Raw genomic sequence first — 11,211 nt, 5'->3', positions numbered from 1 at the left:
ATCTTACCTGTAGCTCAGGAGCAGAGCAGCCCATACTGCGCCCTTCCAAGTGCTGTGTCGACAACTTGTCAGTTGTTGCCAGCCACAGCTACACTTCATAGAATGAATTAGATTGCAGCTCCATGGAAACAATAATCCCAGCATGCAATGCTTGATCTCAGAGGCTCTGCTGCATCACATGCTGAGATCTTTCTGCTCCTCCTTACTACTGGTAATGTTTGTCATGTTGTTGAAGTAGAACTAGGTGTATATTGGCTACCCCTGCTCTGTGGGAGGAGCTGGGGATTGGCTGCAATGCCAAACTGATGGATGCTGGGCCACTCTTCTAACTGCCGCTCATTGCTGAAGGTTCTCATGCAGGGCCACAATGTCAGATATCATGGTGAATTTGAAGTCCTTTCAGTCTGAGTGTGCGGTGGAAGAATGCAAACAGCCCTTGCTGTGTTTGAGAAGCCGCTGCAAGGGGCTGATGGTGAATGCGTGTGCCCATGCTGTCTTCTTCTGCAAGCTGCTCCATGCCCTCAGGTAAGGCTGAAATAGGCATCCTTTCCTTTGATGTTTCTCAATATTGAAGAAAGGAGCTGGCTTGACAGGCCTGGAGACTGAAGGCCTCTATTTATCCCCAGAAAAAGGGCAGCTACTGGCAAGCTTCCCCTTACCAACAGACCTCAGTTCTCCCCTGGTGGAAATCAGAGGAGTGAGAGAAGAGTTCAGCCTCAGTGACCCATTTGGTCTTTGGCTAAGATTGTCAACAAGAAGCCAGTTAGTGCCAGATGTGGTGGTATATTTTATGATGTGGATGCCCTTCTCACTAGAACAAGGACCCCAGCTGATTCAACATAGGTCATGGAACAGTCCTCAGCATGCAATGATGTGTATTGGTTACTATCTGTCTGGGTGCCCTGGAGGTGGGACACTCCATATCTCATTCCCAGTCCCCTGAGCCTGTGAGTTTCCCCATCTGTGCTGGGTAAGGTGAGTGTGACCATTCCTTTGGGATGTGGATCTTATTAAGACCATCCGTGTCTCTATCATCTCAGGATTAGATCACTTGGAGCTATACCATGAGACCATTCAGAAGCTGCGGTTAATTCAGAATGTTATGGGGAGTTTTGCTCTGGGAATAATAGCTCCCGTGCTCTGTGAGCTGCACTAGCTGCCAGTGGGCTAGTGGGTGGAATTCAAGGTGTTGGTTTTGCCCTTTAGAGCCTTAAATGGTTTGTGCTTATATTACCTAAGGGGCACCCCTCTCCCCATGCCATATTACTGCAATTGTGGTCACCAGGACTTGAGTTGTAGCCCCTTGATAAAGAAGAGAAGGAACTGCTGGCAGGGTGTCTTTGAGGGCCTCTCAGGTCTGGAATCCACTTCCATTCGTACTAGAAATCTGTTACCTTTCTGTTCATGCTGCAAAACTCCCCTTTTCTTCAGGGTATTTGAAGAGAGGACATGGTAAGGGATGGATGGGGTTTTTGTTATATGGCATGATTAAGAAGTGGGGCAGGATTGGATTATGGTGATGTGGGTACCTAGCAGCGGATCTAAGGCGACTATAGATGTTGATCATTGTGAATTTTAGATCTTGGAAAGGAGTAGCTGGAGCTTGGGCTGGCTGCTGCTAGCTTTTATGTTTTAGAAATGAGAATGAAAACATAGCACTGACTCTTTAAAATATGGGACAAGTCTTCTCTCCTTTCAGGAAAATCTGGTCAGTGGTTCCTTCCTAAGGAGAACAGTGTAAGGCTTAGTTTCAGGGTAATGGATACATTGTAGTGTCTGGTGGAGTGATGTCAGCTCTGTGTGTCATTTCTCAGGCAGAAAGAGAGTGGGAAGGTTTCACTGATTTCCTCCAAGGAATCTATGGGCCATGAAGGCCTGAAGGTTGGGATTATTGGTGGAGGCCACATTGGGAAGCAGCTGGCCAGGGCACTACTGGAGCTGAGTGGCGTTTCGTCTCAGAATATCCACATCTCCACCAGGAGGCCAGAAACTTTGTGTAAGAGCTAGTGAATCATGGGAATTCAAATGGGTAAAGACCTAGCATATCTAATCCAAGCACCCCTGCCACTGCAAGTCTCATAGTGTGTTTTCTCCTGCTTTGGCTGTCTCACTTTCAGTGTCCCAACTCGAGTTGGTCCGAATTTTTTTTCCACAGAAAACTTTTGACTTTGTCAAAAAATGAAAGCTCAACATTTTCAGCAGAAAGCAGACACTTTTTGTGGAAAACTTTGTTTATCTGACAACCCAATTTTCCATCAAAAACCATTGTGATGTACACGTCTTGACCAGCCCTAGACCCAGTCAATGGAATTTTTACCCTTTTCCTTTCAAAGTCTATTCCACAGGCTGTTAGATTTCAGCATTAGGAAATATTGATAATTCTATATTTTCCTTCCTTTTTTTAATTTCACTCCATTATTCCAATCATACCTCCTTAGAGCACCCTAAACAAGTCATCTCCTCCTTGGGACTTACAGCCTTCAAATATTTATAGAGAGTTATTGTATCCCCCACGTTAGCCATCATTTGGAAAAGTGATATATTTTTCTCCTTTAATCTTTCCTCATGACTCAGTCCCATCAGCCTCTTAACTGGTTTTGCTGCCCTATTCTAAATTCTCCCTGGCAATTTTTCACATCGTTGCTCAGTGGCTGCAACACTAATGCCTACACATTAAATATTCACTTGATGGATTAAATACCTCTCCAAATCAATATCCACATTGATCTGAAAAGCCGTTACTGCCAGGGACTCTCCTTGGCCTATCACTGTAGGGTCAGTAGCACAAGATACTTCTTTCTCTCTTTACTCCAAAATGTTAAAAATACAAAGTGAAAAAGGGTGGATTGGTGCTTGTGCTACGTTATAGATCGTAATTGCGTGCAAAATGTCCAATGCCACATGAAGTTGTTACATAAACCAAAATGAACAGAGGATAACTTTCCTATAGGGAGACGCTTACAACAATAAAATCCTCTCAAGGGGCAGAGAGGGAGGGGGAGTTATTAAATGGCTTTTTATAGGTCTTGAAAATCACCCAGATCCTGAGGGTTAGCTGCTTCAGTTAAAGTTTTAATCAATATTCATGACATGGTGCCAGACAACCACATTTTCTGACTATTTATTCCCAGCAGAGAGGCTCATTTCTCTGTTACCTGGCTACCATGGGCTGTGCATCAATAATGATAATGGGTAGCTGCTAATAAAGCTCTGAAGGTCCACCTGGTGAGAGGACCTGGATTACCCCATTATGAGCTGAGGTAACGCATGCTTCTCACACCTTACCAAGGTGTGCCTGAGAGCAAACATCACGATGACCCTACACAAGTGTGGATGTTGCAGACTATCTGGCTGCTGCTCCTGGCCTCTTGGAGCTGGGGTGATGATTGCCTTTTCTGTTTGTCTTCCCTAGCAGAGTTCCAGCAGCTGGGAGTCGAATGTTTTTATGACAATGGCCAGCTTGTGGCCTGGGCAGACATTGTGTTTCTTTGTTGCCTCCCATCTCATCTACAGCAAATCTGCTCAGGAATTCATTCTGCACTCCGGGAACCTTGCATTGTGTACAGCCTGGTCACTGCTGTCCCGCTGCCCAGGTAGTATTGATTGCATCAGTGCTGGTGTGATAGCCCAGCACACTAAATCCCCTGATTTGTCCACACATCAGGCAAGTACAGTGCCACCATTGCCAACGTGCCTGACCTGGCATGGTGGCAGCAGTGTTGCCAGCTCTCATGATTTTATCACAAGTCTCGCAATAACTGGTGGTTTTCTTAAAGCCCCAGCCTCGGGAATCACATGAATACATGAGAATTTCAGTGTTTATTTTTTAAAAACGTAAGTTTCTAGCTCTCATGGTTGAGGAGAAAAGCTTGAAACATGGCCTGAGTGCACCCTAAGGGCTCAAAACCCAGGAGGCCAGAAATAAAACGTAGGCAGTGTGAAGTATTATGTAAAACAAATTCATAATTTTTAAGTTAACTTCATTATTTGCGGGGGCTGACCTAGGATTTTTGAATGTTTGGGGTGGCGATATTGGGAGAGGTTCAGTCTCTGTGGCCCATTCAGTTCTTGGCTGCTCTGCTGAGAGGCTAACAAGGGGACAAATGTAACAAGGCTCTTTGTGCTGTAGATATCTACTAGGAACAGTGCTGAGACCCGCAATCTCATTTTACACAGGCTACTGAACAGCCATTTCATGGGAACAAACACCCTTCAGTAACTACTGAGATGGGCTGGATTTAAACCAGGACCCTAGCAGTGAAAAGCTAATGTCCTATTACTGGCCTCCAGAGCCACCCAGTCCTTCTCTTGGGCTTCTATTATTCTGCAGGATATAGAAGTTACTTTACAAAAGTAGGGAGGGATTAAGGGCCAAATCCTAGTCAGTGGAAGTTCTATCAATATTGGACCAGGATGTAGCACAGACTCACTCCTTCCCTTCCTTCAAAAAAACAAAACAAAACAAAACTGCTAAAGTCCCAGCTGATCAGTGAAATGTCTCAGCTCTAACATGCTCAGATTAGAATCCTAGCAGCATTGACTCAGCCTCCTCTGACTAGTGTATTTGGTGCCCTGCACTTTACTGCATGTGGTTCTTTCAGACAGGATCTTAAACATTTAAAGTTCCGTCCGCTGTGTGGGCATTGACCATCCCTGGAACTTACTGTAAGAGCAGAGATTTGCCTTGTGTCTGGCTATAACATTTACCCTTATCCCCTCATGTTGTCCAGTGTTTGCTTTCTTTGCACCCCAGAGGTGGCAGCATTTCAGTGATGCTGTAAACAGAGTTTGGAATAAATGGTATTATAGAAATGTACTTTTATTCTCCTTTGGTGTGCCACTCTCTGGGCACTAGATACCTTTCTGAGTTATTTGAATGACTTTGCTTTCAGGTTGAAGCAGCTCCTTTCCTACAGTGCCATCCTGAGGCCACAATACCAGTGCACTAGCAGAAACTTAAGGAACATGTGGGGGACAAATGGGACAATCACAGCTGCACTCCAAGACCCTATTGTTATACAGGCTACCTGTCCCTGTGGTCCCAAAGGTGAATGTATTTCTCCTCACTTTGCAAATGTTTTCCTGTGGAATTAGAAACAATGTCTTTGCTTGACATTCACACTATTCTGAGCCTGTCCTAGCCCCAGCAAGATTCATGAACAGGGCTGGCTATAGAGTAATAGCTACTCAGTTTCTATGTCACCTGAGCAGCACTGAATGAGAATAATGGTTTGGAAATGCAGAATATGGAAGAAAAACCTCCTAATAAAAATGCTGGCAGGGCTGTCACTGGCTAGATAAGACTAGACTGGACAAAACACAGAATTAATATCTAGTGGGGGCCAATCCTGTATGGGCAGGAGGATGGAGTAAGTGACCCCCAAAAATCTTTTCCATCTCTGACTTGTCTGATTTTGTTAGAGTTTGCAAGTGCTTGCTTCAGTGCCCCACTGTTACGGTCAGGACAATTACTGTGGAGAAGACCTCTCTCCATGTGTATGCCTCTGGAACTCTTTTCTGACTCTTCTGAGAGCCATTGTTTCCTTTGGTGAGCGAGCAGGAGCCTTGGCACTCTCAGATGGGAAAGCCATGAATGGGAGCTAGGAGGCCTTCTGATGGAGTATAGATCAAGACCAAGTCCGTATTTTGGTGTCAACCCTGACTAAATTCCAACTTGGGAATTGACTTGCCACCCCTAGATTCTCCCATCTCTTCCATGGTTTCACCTGGATATGGTATTCCTCTTAACTTCCTGTCCTAAACTGTTAGCTGTCGTTTTCTACCACAGGGACAGCTGCAGTGGATGAGTGGTCCCTTTATACACAGCTTATTTCAGCCCAACGTGCTTTACATGCTAGATGGGTATAAGCTAGTATATTATTGTTACTTACTGGATTTGAGCCTCTCCTGCCTGGCCTGTAAATAAGCACATTGTGCGTTGTTGCCATGTTGACCCTTCTTGATAGGGAACAAGAGAGGACGAGACATTAAAAAAAAAAATCTCTGCTGTTTCCTTCACGTCAGTATGCATAGTGATAACTGACCACGTTTGTTCTCTGATTGCTGTGCAGAGAGAATTGCTGTGACTGGCAAGTGGTTGGAGGCCATTTTCTACGCAGCCCTGAACAGCTGCGTCTGGTGGCATCTGCCCCACCAGCGCACCCTGAAGTTACTGAATGGCATATGTTTCCCCGAGCACTGCCCCATCTGTGCAGAGCAGAAGACTTCCTGCCCACGCTTTGTGTGTGGGGACTTTGTCAACCAAACTTTTGTCTCCTCCCTGACTCAAGAGGAGTAAGTAAAGTGCCAAACTTCAAATGTTTCTACTTGGCCATCCTCCCTGAACTTTTGCCACATCCCAGGATTTGAAAGCTAGGAGTCTTCCTATTACAGAGGAAGAATATGGTACACGCCCTCCTGACTTCGTGTCATGCACCAGTGAGTGCTGGGTCAATTTTCAAAAGCGCCAAAGTCTCATTGATTTGAATGAGACTTGGCTTCCAAGTTCCTAAGTCATTTTTGAAAATGGGACTTCAGCACTTTTGAAAATGTTACCCTGTGTGATAAGGGATGGACAACCCAAAGTCCAATATACTGCGAGTTGTTAAGCCGCCTGAAATCCACCTATTGAATACTTCAGTATCTCACTCTGAGCCCCTCTACTCCAGTTTTTAGAGATAAGAATTTACTCAGTGAGGATATGTAGGATATTCCAGTTGTACAACTTGGTGTGAAACAACAGAACACAGAAATGTCCATACTGGACAACCCAGACTGGTGGGCCTTCTAGTCCACTATCCCGTCTTTGACAGTGGCTAACCAAATGCCTGAGAGAAGGTTCAAGAAAACTCATAGTAAAAAATTGAGACTAATCTGTCCATAGGGAAAGTTTCTTTCTAACCTCTCATTCAGTGCTTGGGTTCTGCTCTGAAGCAGGCAGGCTTATATCCCTTCCTTTAAATAAATTAAATTAAAGAGAGAGAGGGGAAAAGACATGTAATGTGTAACTGTGGCTGTTCTTAGCCATCTAAATGTCCAATCCTGTTTTGAATCCTATGACCCTGTTGGCATCAATGCTATCTTGTGGCAGTGAGCCTACAGGTTAAGTATGCAACATATAAAAAAAATATTTTATTGATTTGAAATTTGTGGCCTTTCAACTTCATCAAATGTCATTTTGCTCTTATGTGAGAGGACATGATTCACCATCTCTGGATGGTTCATTATTTTATATACCTCTATCATGTCCCTTCTCATTGCTCTTGTGGCTAAACTAGACAGTCCCCATATTATCAATCTCTCTTTACACAGAAATCTTTCCAAGATTTTCAATCTTTCATTGCTTATCTTTGAAACCCCTTCTATTTCTTCTATATTTTCTGCTTGAGATGGGGAGACCAGAACTGAACAGAGTATTCTGGGTAAGGACATATCATTGATTTATGCAGTGTTATTATAAAACTGGCATTAAATATTGTCAACGTTATTTTCCATTCCATTATTTATGCAAACTAACATTGTTTGCTCTCTGGCCACTGCACATAGAGCAGAAATGTTTTTCCTAAGTAGTTACAGGTAATTTAGAACCCAGCGACTTTGAGTAGTTCAAATTACTCTTTCCCATGTGCATTATCTTGCACTTGTCAACACTGGATTTCCCCTGTCATGATATTACCGTTCACTTAGTTTTGCAGGGTCCCCCTGAAATTACTGACTGTCATTTCTAATGTTGACTAACCAAAATAATTTCATGCCATTTGCAAATGTTGCCAGCTTGCTGTTTGTTCCTCTTATAGATCACTGATAAATCTACTAAGCACTGGCTCTAGCATGGAAACTTTGGGGCACCCTATTTTTTGCATGGTGAAAATTGATCATGTATTTGTACTCTGTTTCTGGTCTCTTTCCCACTCTCTGATCTATGACCGAATTTTACCCTAGGATTCTAATTTACAGCAACTTCATTGAAGGGTTTTGGAAGCTCAAATGAATTGTTAGCTGCAGGGCTTTGGAGCTCCACTCCAGCTCCAGGCAAAAACCTGCAGCTCCGCTGCTCCGCTCCAAAGCCCTGGTTCCCTGATTCCTCCATATCTATTGTTTTGTCGATACATTCAAAGAACTTTAGAAAGGCATGATTTTTCTTTACAGAAGTTGTGCTGGTTAGTCCTAACATATCATATTAATCTAGGTCTTTTATAGATCTCTTTTTGACTGTCATTTAAACCAGTTTACCTGGTACTGAAGTGTGGTTCATTTGTCTGTAATTCCTAAGATCCCGTGAGATAGGTACATAATTTCTATTCTGTCTAGTAGCTCCTGCTGCTGGCCTTGCACTCCCACTCCTTTTCCTTTTTCATTCCCAATCCTCAGCAAAACTTTTGGTTTTAATGTTTCCCCCTCTTCTTGTTAAAGAACCACCACCTTTACTAGCAGTCTGGAGAATATTGTCCCTCCCTGTGTGGTCCCTCATGTCCACAGCCCGCAGTGCCACCATACAGTTATTGTTGGGTTTTGGATGAAAATGGTGAACAATGTTCCTTTATCCTTTTCAAGCAGCCAGACTCGGAGTTAGAGAAGAGAATGGGGTGTCAGGAGACTTAGGTCCATTTTTTCAGTCTGTCACAGACTTCCTGTATGACCTTGGGATGTCACTTCCTTTCTCTGTCTCAGTTTCCCATCTGTAAAATGAGGTTAATCCTCACCTAGTTCATGGGGAGAGGAGCGTGTGAGGCTTTATTTATTTGTAAAGTGCTTTGTAATTCTCAGACAATGCTATACCGGAAAGCTTTACTGCTGCCGCCTTGGATGGCTTTAATCTTGTGGCGCTTCTGGCCTGCTCCCACCAGATTTGCACCAGTTTTGTTTTTTTGTTTAAAATGTTTAAGTTAAATTTAGTGTTGGTGGAAGTTGCTAAATGAACAGTCCCAGAGTCTGAGAACTGTTTTTTTATCCTCCCAGAGCCAGTGCAGTGGCAAAGCTAGTTTCCTTCCCACTCCCAATGTGCCTTTGAGGGACAAGTGCTAGGAGGAAGAGGGGAAGTTCAGTCTCCAGGGCCCACTCAGTGCTTGATCTCTCTGCAGAGACTGCCAAAAAGGGGGCTAATTTGTCGGGTGATTTTTCTTATGTGGTCACCTCTCCAGAACAAACAGGGGACCATCTGGTTACGGGCAGCCCTCTTTATCATCTTGATGGTGGATGGATCTGCTTGATGTCTCCAGATCATGTTGCCATGATAGAGTGGCTACATCACTTACCTAACATCTGGTGTCAGAAGCCATATGTCCTAAGATCTGTCCATTAAGAACCAATCTGAGATCCCAGCACATTTCATACAGGGCACTGAACAGCAGTTGGATGGTGTGCCATTTCCCGGTGGTACCCACAGTTCTGAGGCACCTCTTTACCACCTGCTCTTAGTCAGTGTGAGGAAGCCATAGGCCAGTCCTCCGACTCCATGGGCAACACAAACACTTCCCTCTAGGCCTTGCAGACCCCACTGTCACTCTGCAGGTTAGTGATTGGCACACTCTAGCCCTCGAGCCCGCCGAGTGTTTCCCTGGAGTATCCAGCCCCTGTTCCACACTTACAGTATTCACAGATTGGCTGCTTCCAAAGTAACAGCTTATCAGTTCCACCTTAGATCATGGGTCTGCTTAACACTCACCACTTATACTTGATTTCATTATAAATAAATCTCACTTTATTTAACAAAACATAGAGATTCGAGTAATAGTAAGTAGAAATATTGAAAACAAATGATTACATATAAAATAAAATTATAACATGGATTCTAGAGCCTAGAGATAATTAGCAAGATATTCTCATGTCTTGTAGAATGTTGCTTACCCCAAAATCCTTCTCACAGTGCTTTACAGCCAGGCTGGCTGTGACACCCCCCCGCCTCCGCCCTTTTCATAAGACAAAAACACTGTTAGCTTGCCTTCTACATGGAGAAACCTGTGTGTCTCTTTGCCCCCACAAGATATACCAGTCTGATGCTTTGTCTTCATTCACAGACAGGACACCCTCTTGCTCATTGTTTTTTTCCTATAGTTTTTTTTTCTCTCTCTCTCTTTCTCATGCGGCAGCTGGCTCAGTGTGGCCAGACAGAGAGATAAACATCTATTATCTCCTGCCTGGAAGGAACATGTCAGAGGTTTCTCACCACCTGGTAACCTGCCTTAACTCCCAAACCTGAATAACATAATTTTCAGTATAGATACATAACTCCTTAAATATTATCTGTACATACATTTCACAATGATTATGTTGCCCAGTGGGCTACCGGCTCTTGGTAGAGACCTCATATGCCACCCTTCGGTGAATCCTTCTGGCATATTATGCAGTTATCCACTCCAAGGAACCTGTGTAAAACCTTGTGTGTTCCCCTTGTACCCTCTGTCAGTGGGCACCAAGAGATCCCTGGGTCACATGTGATAATGCTTTTGGTCACTACCCAATGAAGGCTTGATTTGAACTGAGTACTAGAGAACTCATTACCAATTCTTGAACCATCCCTCCCCACTAATTCTGTTTTCTGCATTATTGTTTGATTAGTTGTTTGATTAGTTGTAGTGCAGTGTGATGGGCATAGTACAAACATGTATAGAGATAGCTGGAGGATCATCCTGAAGCGGACGGTTCTTATGGATAGTGGAAGAAGATCCAATGGCAAGGCACTGACACTCTTGCTTTGGGGCTGGTCTGATGGATGTGTTTGTTTATGGGTATACTACTGGATGCAGTAGGCCCATTAAATCCAGTTTGTTCAAGATCATCCCATTAATACCAGAGTGAGTTTTGCTCATTGTGGGTGGCTCTGGCTTTGTCCAAAGAACTCAAGGTTCTGAATCACATAGCTTTCTCAATGGGCTAAGACAGAGGACTTAAGACCAAAGAAAGCCATCTTGTTAAATCACAGGTATGGAACCGATAGCTGTTGCCCATAAATAATACACCCTGTTTTCTCTTCCCAGCACCTTCCCCTGGTTTGACCTGACAACTGTACAAATGAAGGAGTCTCCCTTCAGTCAGCTTCTAGCAAGGAGTGTGCTTCTCCAGAACCATCTTACTTTGTTTTACTGTACCTCCTTTGGAGTTTTGCTTGCAAAGAGTGGAGGGATGGCCAGCAGAATTTCTTCTCTTCCTGCCACAGCAGATCCCCGTATGGTGCTGGGTCATGAGTCAATGTCCACCCACAACTGCTATTGA

General features: G+C 44.0%; 1 protein-coding gene across 1 annotated transcript; it reads left to right on the top strand.

Annotated features, from left to right (window-relative positions):
• Nucleotides 1–367: 367 nt before the first annotated feature.
• NOXRED1 (NADP dependent oxidoreductase domain containing 1) lies at nt 368–11,211 on the top strand. Its single transcript, XM_077820002.1, has 6 exons — nt 368–525; nt 1,815–1,996; nt 3,413–3,593; nt 4,893–5,047; nt 6,072–6,294; nt 10,977–11,211. Exons 1-6 carry the CDS (start codon nt 368–370, stop codon nt 11,209–11,211), a joined length of 1,134 nt encoding a protein of 377 aa, XP_077676128.1.

Source organism: Eretmochelys imbricata, chromosome 6, assembly GCF_965152235.1.
Source record: "Eretmochelys imbricata isolate rEreImb1 chromosome 6, rEreImb1.hap1, whole genome shotgun sequence".
Classification (NCBI taxonomy): domain Eukaryota; kingdom Metazoa; phylum Chordata; order Testudines; family Cheloniidae; genus Eretmochelys; species Eretmochelys imbricata.
This window is presented reverse-complemented; position numbering and strand designations above follow the sequence as displayed.

Coding starts and splice junctions, on each gene's coding strand:
- NOXRED1 (XM_077820002.1), top strand. CDS start 368: ATGTCAGATATCATGGTGAATTTGAAGTCCTTTCAGTCTGAGTGTGCG. Junction 526..1,814: donor AAGCTGCTCCATGCCCTCAG/GTAAGGCTGAAA, acceptor GTCATTTCTCAG/GCAGAAAGAGAGTGGGAAGG. Junction 1,997..3,412: donor CAGGAGGCCAGAAACTTTGT/GTAAGAGCTAGT, acceptor TGTCTTCCCTAG/CAGAGTTCCAGCAGCTGGGA.